Below are 26,974 nucleotides of genomic sequence, written 5' to 3'. Positions count from 1 at the left end.
GTAATAACAGTTTTATTAAACATCAATAAACAACACACATGAGAATGATAAGATGGGATCTTGGAGATAACCCAAATGTTAAAACCTGTAAGTTATCAAAGGGAGAGGATTTCGCAATACCTTCTCTATGACTCAGAAACTTGATTAATCTGAACAAGGTAGTAGCTAAATTAAACCTACCCCCTTCTGGCCCAAATAGTATATCTTTTTATCCTGTCAAGACGGTGAGTTAAATGAAGGTCCATTGTTCCTGTACACCTATACAGGGGGTAGGTTTCATTTAGCCCTTTGATAACTTACAGGTTTTAACATTTGGGTTATCTCCAAAATCCCATCTTATCATTCTCATGACATAAAACTGAGGAAAAGAATAAAAACTCAACGTTGCCATAAAATAGAGGTATGATATTCAAATCGATGTGTGTTGTTTATTGGTGTTTAATAAAACTGTTATTAAATTTATACTGAACTATTAGAGAATAATTACTGCTATTTATGTTTTTAATATGAATATTAAGTTTTGAATAAAAAATGTGTTTTAATAGTACGACAATGTTTATGGGGGATTAAGGTGACTAAGATAATATCCTGAATCCTTGTTCATTGTGAATACGCTAGTATAAGTTATTGATGTAAAGGTGGTGTCAGCAACACAAGTATATATAAATAATAAACTGTTTCCATTGTCTAGAAAACTGTCCTGAAGAAGGTGAACATCAACTAACTCACCGAAACGCCGCGTCGACTGTGTTTTCTAATAATACTGTAATTAAATGTTTTTATGCACTTATGTTTTTAACCTTGTGATTATAATAAATATAGAATTTTTTATATCATTTCTTTTAATTCTGTGGATTTATCATACTGTGTGGTTTGCTGACACGCCTAATAAATGTTTGCTTTTGTATGACAACTTTTGAATGACAATAGACCTTGCTATAAAACAAGATAGGATACCTTGGGGATTTCTGTGCCTCTTCACTGGTACACTGTTTGTACTCTTGAATCCACCCTTTCCCTATCTTATACAATAGGGTACCTCCCTTGTTTGTTATAATAATGCTATTTAGCTCATTGCTTCAAGCAATGTAGCTCAAGAACCCCAATTAGGCCAAATGTAGGTTCTGCTGAAGACATTTTGAAATAAATGAATGCAATATCATAACCATGATTCAATGTTCATTTGCCAATAAAATATGCTGCCAAATTCATCATGAAAGCTTAGCAAAAGACACATTTTTGAAAAAATATTTAGGGCAGTAAAGATGAAACAGTGCATGCAATGTGAAATCTCTCGTTATTCCACTCCATATTGATGTAATTTGTTTTCCATTAGGAGTGCCAGAGGAACACGACTGGGAAGCGCTGTGAGCGATGCCTCGATGGTCACGTAGCGGAGGTCGTTAGAGGGGGAGTACCCAGGACCTGCGCGCCATGCCCCTGCCCCTTGCCAGTCGGATCCAACAAGTATAGCAATTTAATTTAGAAAACAATTCCTAATTTGTACAATATTGTGTTTTTAATTTTAAAAATGCATGCATGTAAGGAACGGGAGAGAGAATTTGGAGAAACATTTATTGTCAAAGGAGATGGATTTATTAAGGTCCTGTTTCTGAGTGGACCAAATGGGAGTAAGATTTTTTCGCATCCAATACATTCTGACATCCGAGATTGTGGTATTTAAAGAGCGCAGTAAAATAATTTGACGATTTTTCCTATTGCTCACACTGCATTGCATTTGGCAATGCAGTGCGCGCAACGAAATTCTTTTTATTTATTTTTCTGTGTACTTACCTGTATTTGTCCGTATTCCATAGTCTACTACCCCCCACCATGCCCCTCCCCTCCCCACGTCACCGCCCGGCAGCACTCCCACTACCGACCGCTACTGGTTGTTCTACAAAAACCTACTCCTTGTACATCAGGAATTGATTTGATGATAACAATGGCACAATGTAAACTAAGATTGGTGTTTTAGATCCTGATTCCGAGTTTGTCAGAATAGGAGATGGTATTTATCACACTTAATAAATAACGAAACCTTGAGGTATGTTCTTTCTCGAGTTCAATCAAAAGTGACTGTTCTGAATTTTTGGGGAATAACGTGGATTTTGGTGCTTAACACACCAAAAACTGTATGGTACGGTAAATACTGTATACATTTCCTCTATTAATTTCCAGCAGGTTTGAGCTGCCGAAATGTAAATAAAGTTGAGGTATTCCAGAATTTCAACCTCTGTGCAAACAGGTTTGCACTGAAGTTGTAAAACACCGACCTACCCGTAATCAGGCCTTAGTCTTTTTAATGATGTGGCCAGTGGTAGCTATGGAGAGTGGTGGGTAAATGAATGCATGCACACATTGTCAGTGGCAAAGCAAGGGGGGGCGGCAGCGGCCTCCCCCCAAACTCCCCCGCTCTTCCATGCATCTGCCTCGGGGAGGCATTCACAGGAATTTTGCCAGCACCCCCACCCCCTGCTCCTATGCCTGCCACAGGTGGCAAACTCAGGGACCACCACGGGCTGCAAAGTGGCTAGCTACACCACTCCACATGGTAAATCCAAGGTGCCTAAATTAGAAATAAAAAAATAAAAATTCACTTACCTTGCTCTTGCTAGCTGCACAACATGACCTGCTTGCTCTGGTGTTCTTTTTCTCTCCTCTTCAGGCTCCAGAGTGGTCACCAGCCAACACCCTTAATCAATCCTAGCTATGCTGTTAATCAGCGTAAGAGAAGCACCAGGATTAAAGGGAGTGGCCTCCCTTGGCGCTCTCAAAGGTACTGGAGGCCTGTGCTTGCTCTCAACCCAGCTGTTTAATACAGCTGGTTTCGAGAGGTTTAAAGTGGGCATGTCTAGCTGACCGTCACATGTTACCTTGCCAAAGTGACCTGCACACTTTAAACTTAAGTGAGCAGGCCATTCCCTGCTGCTGACACTCATCAGCAATGGCCACACCCGTCCCAACACTCAGTTCGTATTGGTGAAAAATATAATGGTATTAAATTAATTTAATTACGTTTTATTTTTAATCTCTGGGGTTTTTCTGGGGGCGCTCTTGCATGTGGCTTGCAAAAAGAAAGGATTGGGCACCTTATCAGTGACATTTTAGGTGCTGTGGGTATTTATAGACTATTTGAAGCAAGATTATAATTGGTTGACTCCTTAAAAGTCATTAAAGGGGCACATAACGACTGTCTGGCACCCACCTTTACCCCAATTAAGTATTGTCAATAATTGTATACAGCTCAATATACTCACCCATACAACAAATGTATTTAAATATTCGACTACAGTAGATTCAGCTACGCAATCAGGTATATCGTGTTTGAACAACCAATACTGGCTTTACAAATACTCTACCTTGCTCATTGATTTGATTAATTTCCAGTGTATCTACACAATATGAATAGTTCAATTTTTAACTATTTTTGATATGCATATTTACTTCCTTTGCATATGCCACAAACGTGGCAGTGAATACTCAGTAAGCATGTGATAACATTCTGAATTTAAATATCATTTTAGCTTTGCTGTCTCATGTAATCGAAAAAGCGGTACTGTGCGCTGCATTTGCAAAGGAAATTACGCTGGACCCAACTGCGAAAGGTAAGTGGATTTAATTTAGTAAAAGCATCAATTGAGTGAAATTGATTATTTTATGGCACAACAGTTAGCTAATTCAATACTACCAAAGATATTTGGTATAAAGTGAATTCATTTAATTACATTATTTCGTAAAATTTAGAAAATCTTTGAAAAGGGATTCTCTCCAATAAGATTCAGCAGAAAAAAGATAAGGTGTTCTCTCTATAATAACGTTTCTGTCTTCCATAACGTATGAGATCAATTTACTGATTTGTACATTAATTGTTGTTTTCACCTTTTTTTCTATTTCATCTACACGTCTTGCATTTTGGTTAGAAACAACAAACTAAACAAAATGGATATATAATGAGGAACCTGAAGGGGCTGCTATACTCTCTACACATGAAATAATACAGTACAGTCAATGCAATCTTGTGACGATTTCACAGATCAAGTTGAGCAAGCAGTCCTGGTTCTGTAGGATAGCTTTCAAACAAATGTGAGAAACATGCAAAAGTAAGAGGGATTTGTGATAATGTTTTCATTGAGAGCAGCATTATGGAATAGCAGAGTTTCAAAAACGATAAAAATAAAGGGACTGTTTGGTAAATTTTGGATAAATGATCCAAAATTTAAAGGCCTGATTTAGAGTTTGTACAGTATAGAATTGGTCCCCCGTAAGAGGTTAAGCAACCTACATTTATCCAGGTGTCGAAACGTCGTCTTTGTAATTGTCACATGCCAGTTTGAGCAACAGCGATTTTTCACTGTTATAGTGTACTTTCATTCATGGCCATGCATTCTTCATCCTTTTAATTATGAGGTTTAAGGATAAGCCGTTCTTCAATGCAAATAATTGTGTGAAGAGTATAGTGTCACTATCTTTCCTTAACACTTGTTCAACCCTCACTTGATGCACAATATCTCTTACCCCTAGTTTCCTTTCCCCCAATGTGGGGCACTTGTTTTTGGCATAATCTTTGATTTATTTACTGACTCGTAAGCATTTGCTATGTTCAATTTGATTAAATAACATTGGACTTAACATTTACAGCGTATTAGTGTATTTATGCTTACTGTGTTTCCGACTGTGTGTTTTGCTAAGAATTGTTCTACTGGGACAAATTCTATACTGTACTGTCTCATACCCAGCTTCCAGTGGATTGTTTGGGTTTACCCTTTCTTTGTAACTACCCCTGATTTAGAGTTTGGCAGAAATGTTACTCCATCACAAAGGTGACAGATACCCTGTGTGCCTTAGTACAAGTGTCATAGGGTATAATGCACTTCTAGTAAGGCTGACAAGTTATCTGTCACATTTGTGATGGAATAACACATCGAGCAAACCCTTAATCTACCTGTGTAATACATCACACATTTTCTAAAATACCAGATGACTCTCAAATTATAACCTTCACACTATCAGAAATGACAAATGCAAACACAATACTCAAATAAATCACAAGGTAATCTGTAACAATACAAACATCTCAAAATGTATCGCTTGAGACGCCAAACAAATCTAAAAATCTTGTGAAATGGCAGTCCCAAAACACTCCATATTAGTTACTGCAGTGAAATGTAGATATAGATACAAAAGCAACTGCCCACAGGGTGCATTTCCATGTCCCTTCTTCTTGAAGTATAACTTTTTTTACTACCATGTTCTACAGCAATGTGCCACTATGAAGACACTTACAGTACTCTGCCAATCTTTTTTAATGCATTGCTTAGGAAAGGTGCCACATTGTCCCTAAAATACATTTTTATCGTTCCTGATCAATGTTAAACTCCTCTGCAGACCTATGTTCCTTCCAACTTAAGCAAAGCTGCTGTAGAGCACCAGCTCATTGATTATGGTAATCAGATCATGCAATTCCAGACATTTCGTACCTATAAAGGCAACTACTTTGCCTGGAAAAATAGTTCCAATTCATAAAATGCTCTCAGAAGTAGTAGAGGCCCCTGTCCAATTGCTATTTTATTCCTACACTGTAAGAATTATGAAATGTGGCACATGTACACCTTGCTATGGATTTTCCTGCATTTACAAATATATAGCTAAGAACAATGTAGGACCATGATGCAGTGGCCAGGTATTCAGATTGTGTGGTGACTGCGTGTGTTTAGTCTGATCAGGTTGATACACTCTAGATCGCACGCTCCCACAGATACCTGATTGAAGACACAGGGTGGATATAATAATGTGTTTTTGGTGATTGGGTCTTTATAATTTATAATTTGTGTATTCTTTTATCATCTTTTGGATAATTTGGGTTTGTCGTTTTTTGGTTTCCCTATATAAGTGATAGAACAACTTTTTGGGCTCTTGGAGTGATTTTTTAGTTCCACGGTTTTTGAACTCGGGTGGACATTGCATCGGCACAAATGGGTGAGATTTTTTGTGCGGCTTAGTGTGTTTTGAGGAATTGCTGTAAATGTATTATGTGTATATATTTTTCCAGTACCCTTGTCCTGATGAAGCCACAAGATACTACTGGCGGAAACGCGACCGCGACTGCGTCGACAGATAATTGATTGTGTTTGTTTTATTCCTTTGTTTTCTTTTTTGTTTAGGGTACATAATTGTATATTCTGTATATATTGTAATTATCACGTTTTATTACTGTAATAGTTAGGTCATCTCCCCTTATGTGATTCATTACCTTGTCCTTCTTAAAAATCATATCATTTATTGCAGACAAAAAATAGTGAAGAAAACAGGTTAATAAATTGTTTCCTGTTTTGAAATAGCTTTTGCTTTATTTGTCCCTCTATACCGTTCTTTCTACTTTTTCATCCTCGTGATGCTCCTTGCCCAGGTTTGGGAGGGTTATTTGGGCAGAACCCCTGTTTACTACGTAGCCAATCATTCCAACAGCTGTCATTGTAGCGTTTGCTGTGTTCCCATTATGTGAAAAAGTTTTTTCCCCACATTTATTCTTGTACTCAGGAATATGGTAGCTATAACAGTGAATGTTTCTAGGCCAGTACTGTGCTTGATATCTGTGTGAGGCTCCTACATTACCGCCAGACTGTTGTCGGCCTAGATATTGCTAGAAAGAGTGATGATCTGCTAATTTATTTGAAATCTGTTTGGAGTAACTGAAGATGTGTGCGGAATGTGAGTGCGTGAGTACGTGCACACACGTGTGTGTGTGTGAGAGAGAGAGTGAGAGAAAGAGAGAGCAAGACAAAGAGAGACAATAGGGGTACCTGCTGTGATCAAACATTTGCCAGAGTAGTAATTCTGTCACTCCGAATCCATATTGGTAACAATTATCCTTATTTTCTCAAGCACTTGTAAATGTCTACCAGTTTTGGATAGAGGGCATCTGGGTCATCCCGTTTTGCAAATCAGTAGTGGGTTGGGCTATGTTAAAGAATAATTTGTTGAGACTAATTCAACTGTTTTGACTTCTCTTGTGAGTGAGTCTCTCCAGTGGTGCCCAGCATCTAGAAGATATGCCCATTAGTGATTTCACTCAAAGCCCATTGTCCCTCAAGGGGTGGTGGAAATGAAATGTGTGCAGCTGATAGGTTACTGCATTGTCTGACCTCTAACGAACCAGGTTGAAATATATATATTTGACAAATAAAAAAAATGTTTTGTGAATTAATCTCTGTGGTGAACTTCTTCTAGTCACTGGTGAGTTCCCTGGTTTTCTGACCATTTCATTATAATAAGGCAGAGGGCTACATTAGATTTCTGATAGTATCTTCAGAAGCCCCCTGTCAGGGGATGACTTTAGGACATATCCTAAACACAATACCAAAGTTTAAATAATCCCCCATCGACTCTACGGTAAGAGATTCTTGTTCCCTCTATTTTTTCAACGGCAGTGCCACAGTAAAATAAGGAGACAACACCTGGAGTAAAGTTGGCGCACACAAAACAATAAACTACAATAAAAAACACTTATTGTATGAAATAATGCCATTTGCATTATAGTTGGTGAAGATGTTAGGTTGAATGTCATGACTAACAAGATGAGAAGTCCTTAACTCAACAGATTAGGGTCGGAGTGTGACAGGGCTGGTGTGGAGGTGTAGTGCTGGACCTGGAGTTGGCTAAACTATGAATTATGATGAATGCAAGTAGAGTGTAGTCTTAGGAAATAGATTAGGTAAGTGAACACATGTGGATTATGTTAAACTAAAGGACATTTGGAAGGCATTTTACTAGAGTGGCAGTGGTAGAGATGATGATACAAATCTGTGATACAACATTTATAGGGAGGAAAACATTGCAAAGCAAAGGGCACAATGGTGTCTGTTTCAATAGTGGCGTTTGTAACATATAGATTGTACAGCTAATGTGTAAGGGCAGCGGTGTACCCATGTATAGTAGCTACTTGTATGAAAGTGAATTGGGCAAGTCTCAGAGATATTCTGATTAAAGGGAAATGTAATTATCTAAACAATCCTATTGGAAATCCTTTGATAACTCTGCTGGATTTTGGTACCTTTATTTTATGCATCACATGGGTGGTGCAGTATCTATTCGAAGATGAATTCAATAATTCAATTAATTTTTTTTATTTTTAAATAGGATTGTTTTTACATGTTCACAGAAAGATGAAAATATTATTTGAATTCAAATGAAGAATGAAATGTATTACTTGTGCTGTTTTCTAATAAATGTAAGAGCCATTTGGGTTTATATTTGAACTGAAAGTCTATTAATATTGAAAACAAAATTCTATTAACAATTTAGGAAACAAACTCAGAAGCACAAACTTTGCCTTTTAGAATATATTTAAATATTATTGAAGTGATGAATAATTTATATCTCATATTTTCTACCATAGATTCATGGGTGATACTTAACTTTTTAGGGTTCAGTTTGTTTCTCATAGCTTCATGTTTTTTTTATTTTTTTTATTCTTTTTGTTGATTTTCCACAAATTGCAAACTTGGTTACAGTGCAGTATAGGATATGACCCATTAAAGGTAAATACAAGTCAAATAGCAGACATCTGTATACAAGGTTAACATTAGGTACAAGGCATCTGTATTACAGGGAGCAGAAAGCATACATATTAAGGTTACAAAAACCTGTTATGTCGCAGCTGTCCCATGTGTACCCTCTTCTGTCTCGTCCAATTCAGGAGTGTGTTGTGCCAGTGCTGAAGTGCCACCAGTGTCCCGAGATTCTCGCAGATAGGAATGGAATGGTTGCCATATGTCAAGGGGCCGAGCAGTGGTTGTAACTGTGCTTAAGTGTCACTGTTAGTTTTGCAATATGTCATACTGTGCACCCAGGAGTGTACTGTAGGCATGCATTTACTACCCCAATTAATAGCCACTTCGTGTTTGGCGATAAGCAGTGCAATGGTGACAAACTGTCATTTAGGTTTGAGGAGGTCATGTGTGTACCCAAGCAACGCCATGAATGGCGTGGGTGTAATCACCATTTCTAACATTCGGGAAATTTCCCCAAATATTGCTGTCCAGTAGCCCATTATTTTAGCACGTGTCCATGTAATGTGTGCAAAGTCCGCATCTGGGGAGTGGCATTTCGGGCAGGAATGTGATTGAGATTGGTCCATTCGATGTAGTGCGCTAGGTATCTTATAAGCCCTCCAAAGAAATTTAAAGTGCAGCAGCTCGTGGCGGTGGCTGGGAGAGATTCAGTGTATTTGTGTGCAGCACCCACCCCTTTGTACATCCGTAATAGGATGTCAAAGGTCCCGCTCCCAAGCAGCGCGAACCCCAGCGTCCCGGGACGGCAACAGGTCCACCGTAGTCCTGTACATTCTGGCCATAAGGTACGTCATATCCCCTGCTTTGATAATGCCTGTAGGATTGGGAATTCAGGGGGTTCTAATGGATAGCTGAAAACATGAGTTCTCAGAGCTATCTGAAGTCTCTGTAGGAGAAAGTGGTCCATAAATGTAGTCTCGCAAATCTTCCATTAGAGATTTATGGAGGCACTAATGCAGTCAATGCCATCATGACTGAAATTAAGATGATCTTGGTAATTTAAAAAAAGCCTTAAGAACATAATCATATATTCGGCTGAAACCACTTTTTCGAAGATGGAGGGTTTTTCTGTAGCACACAACTGAGGGTGAGGTCAAGAATGTGTAAGCACATCAAGAAACCAGAGTGGAACATTGGGAACTGGCAAGCGATTCAGCGGTCTCCATTTGCTGGCTATATGTACAGTTATAAACCTGAAAAGGAAGCATTGAGTGGCTGGTCAGCCTCTAACATTTCTCTAGTTTACTGTAGCCAAATTGTGAGTGCTGAAGAAGCATAAGCAGTTGATCAGCTCAATGTTTGGTTGAAAAACAAAATGGTTCTGTCATCCTACAGAGCTCCTTCAGACTCTTCTGTTGCAGCTGCTGGTTTACACATGCCTGTCTGGACTCTCCCCTTGCTTTTAGCATGAGTGAAATCATACCAGCACAAACATAAACAAACTTGTTCTATATTTCTTATTGTTTTCATCTTGCTTACAAAAGTACAGGGACAGCAATCACCAGCTGTTAGTGCTGCAGGTACAGACAATATCACTTAATTAGATGCCTTGTTCTGAGAGGATCTAGAAACAATTTAATATTTCATTCTTCTAATATCCTTTATTCTTTTACTGGATAAGAGCATCTCATGTTTGAGGTGTTGTCTATCTTTCAAGCATTACTTATTTGCTGATTTGCTATCTGTGTAAAGATTATTTATTTTTAACATAAGAGTTCATCCCTTTATTGGGCATTTCAAAGGGGATCTTTTATGGATTTTGGTTTGGGAAAAATATGACTAGGTGTTCCTTTAGGTGATTATTATCAAATTCATGCCCAGGTCATCCACTTACAATTCACAATTTACCATAATTCTTCCTCAGAAGAGAGAGGGGGAACCCTGAGTCTACATCTTCCAGCAGCTGGGTCCTTAAATATAAGTACACAGGTTGCTTGTGTTTTGTTCCAATTGGTTTTAGAAGATATCCTGTTTCTGTGAAGTTTCTTTTTACATTCATGCTAATAAGGTATTTTAGTTATTATTCCATGAGTCTAAATATAAGAAAGTTTCTATTGGTGAATAATACTTCATAGAATTTTCAGTATCTATTGCGTTCTGCCCTGCACATGCCTGCTTACAATAGCAGAGTCATCTGTCCCAGATATGACACCATCATGCTTACCCTAGGGGGCGGCACTGGAGTAAGAAAAAGGCCGGCGGGTAATTCCCTTTGTTTCTCATGTGGCTGGTAGTAGTAGTCAGCAGTGGCAAAGATAAAATTACTGCACCACTAAATGAAGCCTTATACTGAGCACGCTGACATAGTGAGCACTGATTAAGAGAGCATCTTCGGGTCCTTCATTCATGCCACCAACGAAGTAAAGAGCTAAACTAGCCACAAGAAAAAAGAGTGGATGCCTCTTTAGTAGCAAGGAGGTGGCGTGAGGCAATTCAGCACCAAAATACGAGACCAACACAGTAAAAACATAATACTGAAACAAACATGTATACTGACCCTCCCACAAAAATATTTAGGGGAGTATTCACAAATGTACTGTTTCATGTACTCTCAGATGGCTTTGTGAAATGGCTGCAAACATATCTAGAATGGGGGGAGAAAATTAATATTTGGGGAATGGCCAAATGGATTTAACACAAATAGAAAGGACTGTGCCCTCCTTGCATTTTTAACTACTTGACTGCAGAGGGAATTCCGCCGCGGTGCTGGCAGAATAATGAGTGGGCAAGGTTCGGACGGCCGGGGCCCATCCTCCGCACACGCCCACCGTGACGTTGGATGGCCGGGACGCATGGAAGGGGTTAATAATCGGAAACTGGACATTTCAGTAATACACTCTCATAATAAAAATCTGCAGTTTTACATCAAACACATTTCAGCCACTTCTCTTGTTCTTTTGCGTGCATGCAAACTTGAAAGCTAAGCATGAAAAGTTGCATTTCAAAGAACACTCCAAATAAAGCAATGCAGCTGAAGGAATAAGGCTTGGGAAATGTCTGTGCACTGTTATTTAGTGATCCAGGCAATAGATACAAATTATATTTAAAAAGCATGCGCTCTGTGGGCGGTGAAAGAGTCAAACTAGGCTCAACCTATTTAGAGGCATATATTTGGCACCCTGTTCTTCTTCAAAAATGCCAGGCTCATAAACACTAGCAAATGGAGACAATTAAAAGGCTAGTGAGCTTGGCAGTGCCTATGGAAATGTCATGTTAAATGTAGCTTTGTTTGCTGAACAGCTGTCACTTTTCCTATACAAAGTAGAATTGCGTTTGATCCTTTGTATGGACATGTTAACAAAGCTCTGTTTTGTGGTGTCTCCTTTTAAGAAAAACAACTGTGAGCGAGTCTCAGAAACACCAACATAAAATAATGAGAGGCTGTATTAAAAATGAAGGTCCCAATTCATAAATCTGTTTTTTAACATATCTTTAACTAAAATATGCAAAAACTGGGATATTAGGGCTCGAATCCCAAAGTTTTGTCTATGGGTAGTTGTGTTTTTTTATTTATATGTGTTTTATTCAAGATTTTGCAATGGTATTCCCCGAATGCCTCGCTTGGGATGTAATTCCAGTTCTAGAGGGCACAAGTGGAGTGTGATGTCCAATTATGCTAGGCTCAACAGAAGGTGCTTCGAACCCAGTTTTGGGTACTATGGTCAATTCTCAACACCTCATTAGGGGTCTGATGTATCAAGCGATTTTATGGTCGCAAATGTGAAATTTGAGACTTGGTGTTCGCAAAATGGCTCTTTTAAATGTGCCAAACCCATACTGTGATTTGGTAACATGTTACTGAATCACACTTACTGTTTTAGAATAAATAAAGAATCAGTATTTGGAAGGGGTGTGTAAAGGGTGCCCCTTTCAAATACAGATTCTTTAGCATATATTAATAATGTTGTGAAGCAAAAATCTGGTAGCAAAACATGAACTTTTTGCCACCAAATCAAAAGCGGTGGTAACCATTTTCAAATGAGAAGAGGTCCACCATGGGACACCTTCACCTTTGTGAATGTCCACCAAATTCTTTTAGAAGCAGGCAGTGGTCTTTTTTAAATGCAGCCCGTTTTCCTTTTAGGAAATTAAAAGACATGGGAAATAAGCCATGCCCCTGATGTTAGACGCGTGACAGAGTCAATGTCTGCATAAGAAGTAGAAAAATTATGTAAGGAATTCCTGCATTATTGAAAATATTCAAACCTTAAGACAGACCAATGTTTATTTTATTGTCATAGATATTTAGTATCTAAGAACTTTAAATTAATATATTTACCAGTCGAAATAATGTTATACTGCAAACGTGCTTGTATAAGAATACAATTATGAAACTCTATCCTGTATTACAAAAGTCAAATCCCGCCAGGAGCTACTAGATCTGCGAATATGTACCGAGTGCAGTTGTTTGCCTGTTAGGGATTGTGCTACTGATGGCCCTGGGAATACTTGCAGTCGCTGTGGTTACTCATTCAGCCACTGGAAGGTCTGTAATGGATTCACCAGAAAGCTCGGCTGTGCATTAATTAACTGCAGGTCCCTCAAGAAGCACAGAATGGAAGTGCGGGATCTGCTTGAGGATAGTAAATTAGATATCCTGTTCGCCACCGAAACTTGGTTGGACGAGGAATCGTCCCCCGAGGTGCTGGAAGCGCTTCCCCCAGGTTATGGCATTTGCAGGTTAGATAGACCTTGCGGGAGGGGCGGAGGGATTGCGGTCATTCATAAGCACGGGATTGAATGTACATTGGAGACCGTTTCGATATCTGATAGTGAGGCGGGGACTTTTACTATATCTGTCTCTAAAAACGATATAATTAAAGGCCTCCTAGTATACAGACCCCCTGGAAGTAATAGTCAGTTTGCTGCCAGTCTGATACAGAACATACTATCCCCAGCTTTGCGCTATGAGAAATTTTTGTTGTTAGGTGATTTTAATCTCCATTTTAACGATGCATTGAGCTTCTCGGCCCAAGAGGTCCGTAATGATTTATTAACTCTGCAATTAGTTCTTAAATCGGAACTGCCCACACACCGTCTTGGATATACGTTAGACCCTATTTTCTGTAACTGGGACTCCCTCACAGTTGATCCCCCTGAACCAATGGTCTGGACGGATCACTTCTTGGTACCATTTCAGATCGACCATTCCCCAGGAATTATCCAAGGGAAAGGGGATGGTACCCTTAAGTTACAGAGGCGATGGGCTAGGTTTTCCCCTGCAGATTTTAAGGCCCGTTTGGAGCAGGGGGGACCACCGGAAGGTCTGGGCCTAACAATTGATGGGGCGTGTGAAAAACTTGAATGCTGCATCCACTCTGCTTTGGACGCAACAGCCCCATGGTCTAATAGGGGACCCATGCGGCGGACCAAATCCGCGGCGTGGTTTAATGAGGATCTAAAAAGGGCTAAGACTGTCTGTAAACGGCATGAAAGAACCTGGAGACAGGAATATTCACCAGACCATGAGAGGGAATACAAGTTAAATCTTAGAAAGTATCATGCTCTGATAAGGAAAACTCGGGCAGATTACTACACTGAAAGGATTACTAAGGCTGATTGTTCCGCCAAAGAACTCTTTACAGTATATAAGGAATTATCCTCTTTGGCCTGTCTGGAAGAAAGAGTAGCGACCTCAGTGCAATCTTGCAATCAGATAGCTGACTACTTCCATAATAAGGTACAGGATATCTATGCTGCCTTTCCCAACACGGCCAGAGCCTGCTCCGGTGACCAAACTCTGCTGGATGAGGGACCTTCAGCCACAGACAAGCTGCGTGCTTTTTTAGCCCCTGACATTGACGAGCTAAAAAAGGTGGCTGGAAGTGTAAAATCAGGCTCTCCCAGGGATCCGGCCCCAGCCAATATTTTGAGAGGCAATATGGAGACATTAGCGCCGTATGTCAGGCATCTCCTGACACTGTCGTTTGACTCTGGTAGGGTGCCAACGGCATGGAAACAGGCGGTGGTACTCCCACTTAAGAAGAAAACACAGATTAGCATCGCTCAAAATGAGCAACCTACGGCCTATTTCACTTCTTTCCCTATAAAAAAATTGGCTAACCAACAGCTCATGGCTTACATTGAAACCCAACAACTCTATCATCCCACTCAGGCTGGCTTCCGTACTCTCCATTCCACGGAGTCTGCTCTACTCTACTCCACGGAGATGCTAAGGAAGCATGTGGATGAGGGTCAAACTGCGGCACTGATTCTTTTAGATCTCAGTGCCGCGTTTGACACTGTGGCTCATCACACTCTGCTTCAGCGCCTGAGAGAGGGAGGAGTCATTGGCAAAGCATGGCAATGGCTGAAGTCCTTTCTCCTCGGTCCCAGTTTCTGTGTGGAGCAGGGGCCCCATAGGTCCAGAGCTATCGCCCTGAACCAGGAAGTTCCCCAAGGCTCTAGCCTCAGTCCCACTTTATTCAACCTCTATGTTGCCCCAGTGGCATCAATCGCGGAGAAACATGGGGTTGCTGTGGTGACTTACGCGGACGATACTCAGCTGGTTGTAGCTCTTTCACAGCCAGCTGAACAGGCAGAAAGTCAGTTTACATCTTGCCTCCAGGACCTAGCCAATTGGATGTCAAACAACTGTCTCAGATTAAATGGAGACAAGACGGAGGTGCTTATCGTAGGCAAGTCTCCGTCTGTTTGGACATCCGCTTGGTGGCCCCAGACTTTGGGCCCCTTACCCCAACCTAAAGATCAGGTCAAGAACTTGGGTATCTGGATGGACTCGAAACTATCTTTCGAGTATCATACTAGATGTGTAGCCGGGACTTGCTTTGGCATTCTCTGTTGTTTGAGGAAAACGCTCGATCTGCTCCCAGTGTCAGCAAGGAGGGCCCTGGCCCATGCCCTGGTTACTTCCAGGCTGGACTATGGGAATGCCTTATATTTGGGAGCTAACGTGAGATGCCTCCAACGATTGCAATGTATCCAAAATGCTGCTGCACGCCTAGTACTGACGCTGCCAAAAAGATCATCCTCCAAAAAGACCTTGGGGACGCTTCATTGGCTACCAATTAAAGAGCGTGTCCAGTTTAAGATCTTGTGTATAGGCCATCGGATCGCTCAAGGTAAGGGCCCTAGCTTCCTGCGGAAACTGCTTACACTGTATAAACCCACTAGGCTCCTCCGATCGGAGGGCACTGGGTTAGTGTGTATCCCGAAGACCAACAGGGCCAGGATGGGCGGCAGATCCTTCCGCCTTCTGGCGGCCCGGAGTTGGAACACTCTCCCTCTCAGACTCCGGATGGAGCCGTCTGAAAAAGTTTTCCGTAAAGAACTCAAAACACACTTGTTCCCTAACTATTAAACTGTATTTTTCTCGTGAGCTGTACTAGGGATCATTCTGGCCCCTGAATAGCGGGGGGACACACTGGCTAGTGTAACCAGGCGCTCTATAAACTCAGTATATATAAATCTTTAATGAGATAAGGTTATCCTTGGAAATTGTTACATCGTTCATTTTTAAAGTTTCAAGGCTTTAAAATGTGACTCTCTGGCTTTTAAATCACTTGCACTCTGAAGAGATTTTATGTGAATAGTGGACCCAGGCATGCTTATTACTTTCAGATCCTCAACATTTGTTTTTAAATAAGTTTGAGGTAATTAAATACCTTTTGCATTTATTGCTTATTATTAATGTATTTGTGTAGTTAAACATAGCTTCCACAGAAGCCAATTTCTCTTTTGTTTCATAATTACATATTATCGTACATCATGTTTCCGAGAAGAGGATTTCACTCAGAACTGAAGCAGAGTATTAAAATCTGGAAATGTAAACATGATAATAGTAGATGCTCATTAGAAACACTCATTGGTTTTAATGTTTAGCTCATACTTATTTACTGAGTGCCGTTGTTATATTAACTATCATATGACTCATTGGTTTATTTTGTTTCAGCGCCTGCTAAAAATTGCAAATGTTATAAATAAATACAAATGTATTTGCAGCTAGAGGTTTGTCAATTAATGTGATAGGGAAGTTGCAGACTTGTTGTATGGGCCGTCCTCTATGCACTAGAAGATGAAGAAGTGAACATGTATTCCCATACAGTTTGTGAGAAAATAAATGAATATATATTTAAAAGATTAATATCACATTTTTTGGCAGTTTAAAGCCCAAAAGGGAGGCATTAATGCATGTATGAAATTGCCAAAAGCTCATTACTAACTAAGCCAGCTGGAATGGAAGGCAGGACAGGAAGCAAACATTTAATTTTCAGAGCTCCTTTGTATTCTGTTCGGAGACATAATTAATTTTATGTGGAGACAACATGTAAGTTACCTTTGATGTATTTGGAAACTATCATTCATCCTTGGGCACGAATGTGACCTTCATGTAAAATCGAGCATTAAGAGTTGGTTGGTGAATGCAGTTTCGTCCTTGTCACGCTATTGGTTTTCCTTTGAAATGAGGGTGAACTCACTAATGAAACGTTCATTTGTTCTAGCAGTGGTGGTGCTTAAGCTCGCTTTGCCAATTGTTGCTTCCAGCCAAAAACAATTCTTAAACTCGTTGCATTGCCTTGTGAATGGCGCAGGAATTGGCTGAAATTAATCCCTGGCAATGTAAAAGGCACACCTGTAGCATCTGTAACCACTCAATGTTCAATAATGGCAAAAGGGTAATGATGGTATTCAGTTGTTCCAAGATCTTCATTCGCTTAAACAGTTGCTTCTAGACCATGGGTGTGGTTCATCTACGCGTTGTTTGAAGGTTCCACTCACTCTTGTAAGGTTATGATCTAGAATCGCTGTTGACTATCTGTGCCCTGACGGTCTTAGATTGGAGGAAGAACCTATATGTTGAGGAATGCTCCTCTTTTTGAGTGTAGTACTGCTAGTCTCCAAAGCCAGCCCTAACAACTAACACGTGTTGGTGTTTAGATCATCCTGGTGTCATAATGTATGTATCCCATAGGTTCCCTGATCAAAGGACCATTACATAGAGAGAAGAGGCTTGTATATTGCCGTAGGGCAAGTGAATTCCTTCTAAGCACTTCATGTCTAATGGAAATATTGCACAAGGGTTAGAATAAGGCGTGTTTTCAAATTTCTTTTGTAAAGGACAGGTGATATGCCTCAATGCAGATGTCTGTAGAAAATAGGTCCCTGGCCTGCTAAACAGTAATGTGTTTCGAGTTAGAGTAAGTTTTGGGGAAGTGAGAAAATGTTGGCTAAGGCGTAAAAAAGGTTTCAAGGATGTTTGATATTTCCACAGAGGCTTTAAGGGGCTTTTATATGGATGCATCTGGAGGGGGCTCAAAAGGTTTGAACACACATGCGAATGACAGATAAGAGGACTACAAGATGCTTTTGCTTTTCTTTATCTGTCTCTCATTTAGTCTAACATTATCACCTAATATATGAGTAAATCTACAAGTCCACCTCCCTCAACCTCCATTCTCGTGCTGCATCTTCCAATGCTCACAGGCCATGGTTCTTTATCCGCATCACTCAGATAATTTTCCCCTTTCTGGATCAGTTCACCCCATGCACTCTGTCATTCCCTGCCTCTCCCCTAACTGACTCCCTTACAATGAGCTGCCCACCTTATTAATTCTTCGCCATGCTGCATGCCTGTCAAGATGGCCACATGATTTTGGGACAGTTTTTTTTATTCTCTGATCCATGCAGGTGCTGAACAATCAAACTTAGTTTCTGATTTATATGTTGGTGAAAAGAGTGCTCCATCGCAATGGTGACACAGTACCCTTTCTGCCAACACAATTTTCTGCCCACCTGATTTAAGTGCGACTGGACCTTTGGTGTAACAACAATGAAGACTACTCTGCCTCCGCCGTGGTTACACCCCTTCGACAGCCCGACAGAATAAAGGCTGTAGGTGGTTGGCATGTATATCCATCCACCTAATTTAGATGGGAAGATATGGAGGTTAGTTTTCACTGTCTGTCACAGCCAGGAAAACCCTGGTGGTAAAGGGGCTGTGAAAACTGCAAAATATGCCCTTGCCATGGGAGATATTCCCATGGCAAGGGAGGGTGTTGTTATTTTTATTTTCAAATACAAAATACCTCTTTGGGTTTTGCTTTTGAAACTTTGTTTTTTTTTAGTTTGTCCTATGGGTCTGTCACATTTGATGGAGCTGTACTGCAAAGTTACAATAAATTGGTAGGAACCACCTAGACAGCAGTTCCTTTGAAAATACTTCAAATGACCACCAGCCAGATCGGCATTTGAAAATTAAATGTTTGCGACCGCCTACAGGGTGAAGTAATTTACTTCATCATCTTTGTGGAGGATGGCCCAGCACCTAAATATTAAATTGGGCCCTTAGTTTGTCTACTGTTGACAATGCAAATCTCCTCCACTCGTATATCAATATACTATAGACTACCATCTGACCTACGTACCGAGTATCTGAGGTAAACATAAATGGTCTCCCTATGACATATTTCTGGGACACTGGCAGTACCATAACCTCTGTCCCTATTCTTCTCTACTGAAGGTCATATATAACATCATCTCTCATTAATCTAATATCTTCCTTCTCCTTGGATCAACCTCTTTAACATTTCTGTGACAAACAATGCGACTGCCATTGTAGATATCACAGTAGGAGTGGACTGGTCATAGACTTAGTAATTGCTTTGCATTACACTTCCAACGCAACTAGAACATGGATTTCCCAAAGCCTTAAAGGTTTATTTAGAAAGGTCTGGAATCCGAAACATGTACTCCTCTGTCCCTCATAGGGATTGTCCCTATCTTTCCCTCAGAAGACAAATATTCCTTGTCTAAGAACTATACTGGTAGCATATAACAACAAGTGACCTCATCTCGTCGTCTCAGAGGACAGAGTTTTAAAGCGGCCAGCTGACAATGCTGAAATATCCTACTCACTCGTTGACTGATACTCCGGTCCTACCTTATCCTTGCCAAAACATCATACTATTATGATCTATTTTTTCAGGTGAAACTAAACAACTGCCCGTAAATAATTTCTACATCATTGTTATTGGTAGTAAACATTCCTCAAAACTTCATGAAAAGCAGCAGAAATATAATGGAACCTCCTATGTGACTCCAATTCCCGTTGTTCCAAATCTGGCTGTCATAGGGCATTTTTCTCTCAGCATAAAACATCTAAGATATAACGCCCTCATTTTAACTGCATTGGAGTGCCCAAAATGATAATTTTACATCCAAAATTACTGACACAACAAGTGTCTGTATTTTCTAGGTATGGAACTTCCTACTAATTCTGATAAGTACCCAATGGAATTATAAATTGCTGGGGAAATCGGTGTTACAATGCTAATTTCTGCTGTCAATCCCCAAATCCTGGGTCTTTTTTTAGGTCAGATTCTGCCAGGGTTGACCCGGTGAATGCATCCTCCTTGGAAACACCCATGGTAAAGTTACAGGGGGTAATACTGAATGAGGGGTTACCTTAATACTCCACAACAGTATTCATATAATTCAGTATAACTTTCTCGCATTCATTCAACTTTAGTCTTTCCCTTATACCACTCGATCTAACTGAATCCATATAATGTTTAAGTACACACAACTTTCTCTTTTTCTTTTATTGGCTTTTATCAATTTTCTAACTTCATCCACTCTCGAAAGAAATTAATGTCTCCCCATTTCTCTACAATTGATGCCTGAAGAAGAAGTTTAGCTGATCCGTATGAAAAATATGTAAGCTCTATGGCTTTAACGGTATTGCATACACCGAATATATCCATCTATTAACATAATGTCAGCTACAGTGGTCTTTGAATCTGTCAGTAGACATCTTTACTAGACTCTTGTTCTGACTAGATAGAGTGGATAAGACATTATTGTATTCACCCTCACTGATGATGTTTGTTTTTGAGGTGATTATTCATTCTGAGTCAGAGAAGAGGGTGTTAGAAGACTAATGAAGCATGTAGCTAATGAGTTAACCGCTATTCAAAACAGACCTTGCCCCTTCCAGACAACCATAAATTAAGTCGACTACTCAAGCGCATGATTTTTAGAAGATCAATGGGGCTTTAATGCACTTTTTAAGCTTCTGTACTAATGTCAACCTAATTGTATAGGACCATAGAAAAAAGGATTTCTTTGAGAAGCAGAAAACACTAGGAGACTTAAGTCGACTACTCAAGAGCATGATTTTTAGAAGATCAATGGGGCTTTATTGCACTTTTAAGCTTCTGTACTAATGGCAAGCTAATTGTATAGGACCATACAAAAAAGGATTTCTTTGAGAAGCAGAAAACACTAGGAGACTTCAGTTTCATGAGCTCATAAAAGTAACATCGTACTTGTTCTGTAGGTTTAGCCAACTACAATTTCCAGAGGATCTGAGGTGTGGTCAGATTTTTACAACGTGTCCACTGCTCCGACTGCAGCCTTTTCTGCAGCCTGATGCCTCTGGACCTTGGAGACTTATACAGCCGTATCAAATTCAATTCTAAGGTCAAGTCGGGAGCTAGATAGGTCACCCATCGTTTTCGACTTGCCAGCTACTGGAATTGAATGATGGATCCACTTTTGAATGGTGCTTAATTTGATAAAAAGGAAATGCAGGGGGTCCAAGGTGTTCCCTAGTATCCTACTGGTAGCATTGCTAAAGGACATTGTTGCCAAATACCAAGGCTGCCTAGTTTTGCTTGCACCCTATGTTTTTTTTCTGCCACCACCCTACTCTTTCAGTCTGTTTATCAGTCTTGCTGGAGGACTGCACCCCTTCTTTCTACTGCTTTCTCTTTTCCTTTCTGTTTCACACCTCCTTTCTCATTTTTATCACTTTATCTCTCCTTCCAAAGTTAAAATATAATGATGAAAAATAAGTGCTGGTCCCCAAAAATGAATGCTGGTGCTTACCACTGCAAGCACCAAGGCAAACTAAACTCTGGAATAGACAGCAACTTTGGAAAAGAGACTTTAATATATATCCCTCAGTGCCACAATCCCTCAAAAACTGAAGCTATAGATATCGCTTAGATTGTAGAACATGAAAGACATTATTTGAGTGTATTCTTCATTCTGGCCTATAACCCTCTCAGGTACATTGTACAGAGTTAGTTTGGTTACACAACACATTTTGACTACTTTTGTCGGTTTGTATTGAATTAAAATGGCATCAGCTTAGTCCTTCTCTACAAAGTAGATCTTGAATGACTAAAATTCATATGGATTCAGGAAATGTGTCTAATCAACATGTGGATCATCTTTATTGAATCACACCCTATAATATTGTGCAATGCTTGCTCTTTAATAATTGCCATTTGTTAGCGCCAGGACACTCCAGAGTATTTGAGCGCGCTACAAAACCTTTTATAACATAACATAACATGTATATATATATATTAACACGCACCTCTTGTGTTTCAACAACTAAGAGGCCTGATTGATTTCACTCTCTCCCAGCAAGAATACTATCCTGCTTCTGGATCTTATTCTTGCAAGTTCTTTACATCTCTTTTCCTTTCATTTCTCTCTTTTCCCCTGTTTTCCTACTCCGCCCCCCCTTGTCTCTCCTCTTCTCTCTCTTGCTTGCGGTCTAGGTCTAATGATTTAAAAACTCCTCTTCCACAATAATGAGTGCCAGTGCCCATCATCTACAAAATCCAGCACAAATGAAGCATTATTTTTCTTCCTGGCCGCCCAAAACATTCTTGCCATGCAATGAATTTCCTATCAAGCCTCAATTTTTGGTTCAGTTTCTTCTAGTCTTAATGTAAATCCGTGATTTGCACCAGGTATTTATTCGCATATATATTCAGAGCTGCCTTTCCTGCTTCTTGCTGTGATCTTTCAACTGCAGATGAGTGTAATAATGAGAAAAGTCACGTCTCTGATTTATTTTTTTACAAAAAAAGAAACAGGTGGTCTAGGACAGTTCAGACACCCTGCGGAAAGTTATTCCAAAATTGCATGCCCAGTGTAACGAATTAGTAGCTACCTGTACAAAGCGCTTGAAAATGTAATATATAACCCAATACCTGTTTGCTCCTGAGAAGCTCTGGTACTCTCCCAGTACCTGACAGCACCTGCCCTTTCAAATCACTGACTATACTACAACATGAGCTTTGCTAGCTGAACACTGGCTTGAAGGAGGGAGAGCAGATGTGTAGGGCTGATGTTTCATTGAAACAGTGTAGGGGCTGTTGTCAAAAAAAGGATTGATGCAGCATATACATCATATTAAATTTTCTCAGATTTTCCACCACCATCAAATGTGGGCAAACGAAAACCTGGCAGAAAGGATTATGCAATATGATGCAAGTAGAAATCTTGCTAGCCCTTCAGTCACATCTTGCACCCATTAACCTCTTTTCTATTGGTAGGGTACCATCATTTTATTGTCATTAAACCACCTGACATAAATATAGCATTCTAAATGGTGTTTACGAAAATATCACCCACTTAAGTTAAAATTAGGGAAATTGCATCTACTATAGGGACCAATTGTTCTGTCAGACAAAATTTTGGACAACAGTTTTGTTAGACCTGGCATCATTGGCGTGAGTCTCCCTTCCATTTTTGACATATTGCCTCCTCTGTTTTGATATGTTTTTGCTGGATTTATGCTTTGGGCACTGTGCCACTGCTAATCAGTGCCACAGTGCAAGTGCTCCCTGTATTAAATTAATGTACTAATTGGTTATTCCAAGATTGGGTTATTTGATTTATCTGTCAGCCCCTAGTACAGTGCACCATGTGTGCCCAGGGCTTGTAAATCAAATGCTGCTGGTGGGCTTGCAGCACTGGTTGTGCCACACACAGAAGCAGCTTGTAAAGTGTGTCTCAGGCCTGACATTGCAAGGCCTGTGTGCAGTCTAGCACTGCCATGTCGACTTGGCCAAGTGCACCCACTTGCCAGTCCCTAAACCTTCCCTTTGCTTCATATTAGACACCCCTATGGTAGGCCCAAGGACAAGGTGCATTGTAAGTATAAGGTAGGACATGTTCTGATGTGTGTAGCATGTTCTAATAGTGAATTACAGCCATTTTCGTTTTTCACTATTGAAGGCTACCTGTTCTCTATAGGCCAGAATGGGCAATTAGATTATTATATTCTTATAATCCTAACTGACTCAGGGAACATGGTAGAAATTCGAATTTAGTAGGCCTGAACTCAGAATATTAAAATACAGCTTTTAGTAAAGTTGTTTTAATATTTTGTGTTATGAAAATACCACTTTTAGAAAGTAGGTATTTTCTTGCCTAACTATCCAGACCTGCCTCTGTTGGGTTGGGTATTCCTTGTCTGGGTTTGTGTGTGACAGGGCTGGGTGATTCCAGGAGACAGGCTGGGACAGCTCAGTGGTGAATAGAGAGATCTGCATCTAGATGGGAGGGAGGAGTTGCATCTGGGACCTGAATAGGGCTGGGCCTTACCTCTACAATGCTGGCTCCACCCCCTGTGGCTTGTCTGATGTCTCTGCCCTGCACTGTGAAAGGAGAGGAGGAATCATGTCAACAGAGTGCTGCAGAGCTGTATCTTCCCTCCCCTGTGCTGGCTCCACCTCCTGTGTGACGGCTGATGTCTCTGCCCTGCACAGTGAAAGGAAGAAGAAAGTCATGTAAACAAAGTGCTCAGGAACTGGTTTGGACTAGGCAGAGGCCCCTCTGCCTTCAGAGAACAAATGATTTTGGGTTATAAATATTGGGACCCTGATCCCAAGAAATTAGATCACTTCTGGAACAAGAAACCTTTCTGCCAAGGAGAAGAACCAAGGAAGCTGCAGGAGTTTGGACTGCCCTTCTGCCAGTGTGCTGTTTGCTGGGTTGGCCTGCAGTGGTTGCTTCATTTCCAAGGGAAAGGAGAAGGAACATTGTAAGGACTTTCATCTACAGAATATTCTCCAAGAGCTTGAACTCTGCTTGCCTCCTGCTGAAGTCTCAGGGACAAAAGACTTCACCTCCAGCTCCCTCCTGAATTTCCTTGCTGGGAATTCTGACTCCAGTCACTTGAGTGCCGCTGGGAGCTGGAAGCGCGATGCATCGAGAAGAAGCGTGTCGCTGCCGCAGCTGAAACCATCGCAACGCCGGAGAAGCGAGCCTTCGCCGCATCTCCCAGGAAGCGTGTGTTCATCGAAGCTGTCTGCTGTCGCATCACCGGAGAAGAGTGATGCCATCGTGAGAGTTGCCATCGCATCGCCGGAGAAGTGTGTCGCAGGGCCTGTCGCGGCTCCAAAGTACAGAATTGTCACAAGGCTGTTAGGGCGTCACCGCATCGCCGCATCAAGGGAGGCATCTTCTTGCATCGCAACCGGATCATCGCATCACATCAAGGCGCCATCTAGCGCACCGCAGGCCGAGAATCTACGCATCACCTCTACACCAGTAAGGCTCGCGACGAGTCCCCTACTCTGCGCAAGCATTGAGGAAGGATGCAACCGTTGCCTCGGGTCAAGGAACCGACGCATCTCCCCTTTTGCGAGCCTTTTGTTCACTTTGTGTTACGCATCCAAGTACTTGTTGAGAACTTTATCGCATCTACCAACAACTTGAACTAAGAGACTTTAATCATCTTTTAAGTAATCTTAAGTGTAGTATTGTGGATTTTTGTCGCTTGTGGTCTTGTGCTAAGTCTATATAAAGAACACTTATTTTTATAAAACCTGTGTTGTGTCCATCTGTAGTGTTTTCACTGTATTACTGTGTATATTCACAAATGCTTAACACACTGCCTCTGAGACAAGCCTGTCTGCTCATGCCAAGCTACCAAGGGGGTGAGCAGGGGTTATTAAGGAGTGTAATTCCCTTATCCTGACTTAGAAGTAAGGGTCCCTATTTGGACAAAGGTGAATACCATTGCCAACTAGAGACCCCCAGATCTAACAAGTATTCTGACATATAATCTTCATCAGAAATTCTGCTCCTGTACACTCCATCAGCCATGTTTCTGCAGCCAAACTTGACTATTGCTAGTTCATTGATACACTGTATCACTACAGGCACGTGCAAATAAATAACACCTCTTTTAATTGAATAACTAAATCCAAAACATCTTAATAGTGGCAGTAATTCTTGCAACAATTTTTAAAAAAAATAATATTAGGTGTCTACATTATTGTTTCATATGAGTGTATAAAACTGTGCTTTAACCAGCCTTCAGTGGATGTATAAGCAATACACTCCATGTGCTAATTGCTGTAATTGTAACTTGTGTTATAGAACACTTACTACAAACTACAAAGGAATTAAGTGCTTTGTTGCAGGTAGCACGATACTCCAGGTTAGAGTTATAAAGGTAGCAGCATTTGCAATATGTGCTTCCTTTTTCCTTGTTGATTAATTGTGGCACATTTGTTATGTGTGTGCCCTTGATATCTCATGAAATTGCAGTACTGTTTTGAAACGAATAGATTAATTGAAGTGGATTGGTAAAGTGAAGATGTGAGATGCTACATTGAGTGGCGGACATGTGCACCTGTTAGTTGGATGAATCGAGTAACGGAGGAAAGAGTTTTCAAAGGATGTTGTGGGGTCCATAGTAGTCAAAAGGCATTGGGATGTGCCAGAGAGTGGAGCGAGGGGCAGAGGTTGAAGGGAAAATATTTTTTTCCATGAATTAAAAATTAATAATTGCAAATACAGACATACCTACACATCTTAACATATAGCAAAATGTATACATACATACACATATATGCAAATTATACTTATTACATTTTCTGAATAAGGTACAAACCCTACCATACATATATACACCCATATGTGCATACATGAAATAATATTAACATGGCTGGATGTTTACATGTGAGTTGTGCATAAATATTTAATTTTTTTTATTTTTTCCATCCATATTCATCTACCTCCATATAAAAGGGGAAGCATAATCCCAAGTACATAGATACTAAAGTATCATATGGACCGAAGAGAATGTTGTATGAAAATCTAAGCAATTGAAAACTATCTGATGTTGATCATCTCTAAAAGTATTGGGAAATACAAAATAAAGAATAATACCCTCAGAGGAATTTATGGAGATATTTCCAAATGAATATCAACATTATCAGTGTTAGCTTAAAAAAGTTTTTGCAAAGGTAACAGCTTGGGTGGTTAGCATATTCCCAGTTATTCTCATGTCCCAATTGTTGCTGGTGACACCAGCCTGAACCTGAAGCCAAGGACCCCCAGGAGAATGTGAGGCAGGGTGAACAGTTTAGTCACTCTGTCCCATGGGTTACCATGGGTGCGGAGCGGGTGGTCCTTTAGCTAAGGGACCACTCAGACAGCCAAAAAACGGACAAATACAAGTGTACATGTAGAGACAAATAGAAAATGATGCAATTTGAAAGTTGGTAGAGTTGACTGGTTGTTTTCACACTCACCTTCATTATGTATTTCCCCTTCATGCCCAATCGAATATTACTGAATGGCAAATCAGTGTTGAATTCAATAAATTAACTGAATCAGTCCCA

General features: G+C 40.4%; 1 protein-coding gene across 1 annotated transcript in view; it reads left to right on the top strand.

Annotated features, from left to right (window-relative positions):
- Window positions 1-26,974, top strand: part of LAMA4 (laminin subunit alpha 4) — a 467,067-nt gene that overhangs the window by 96,374 nt on the left and 343,719 nt on the right. Inside the window, exons 3-4 of the mRNA XM_078648567.1 lie at window positions 1,337-1,467; window positions 3,528-3,608. Of these exons, the coding sequence (XP_078504693.1) occupies window positions 1,337-1,467; window positions 3,528-3,608 (212 nt within the window). The remainder of the gene's footprint in view (window positions 1-1,336; window positions 1,468-3,527; window positions 3,609-26,974) is intronic.

The sequence above is a fragment of the Lissotriton helveticus genome, chromosome 6, assembly GCF_964261635.1.
Source record: "Lissotriton helveticus chromosome 6, aLisHel1.1, whole genome shotgun sequence".
NCBI lineage: Eukaryota > Metazoa > Chordata > Amphibia > Caudata > Salamandridae > Lissotriton > Lissotriton helveticus.
The sequence above is the reverse complement of the archived record's forward strand: the minus strand, read 5'-3'. Positions and strand labels throughout refer to the sequence as shown.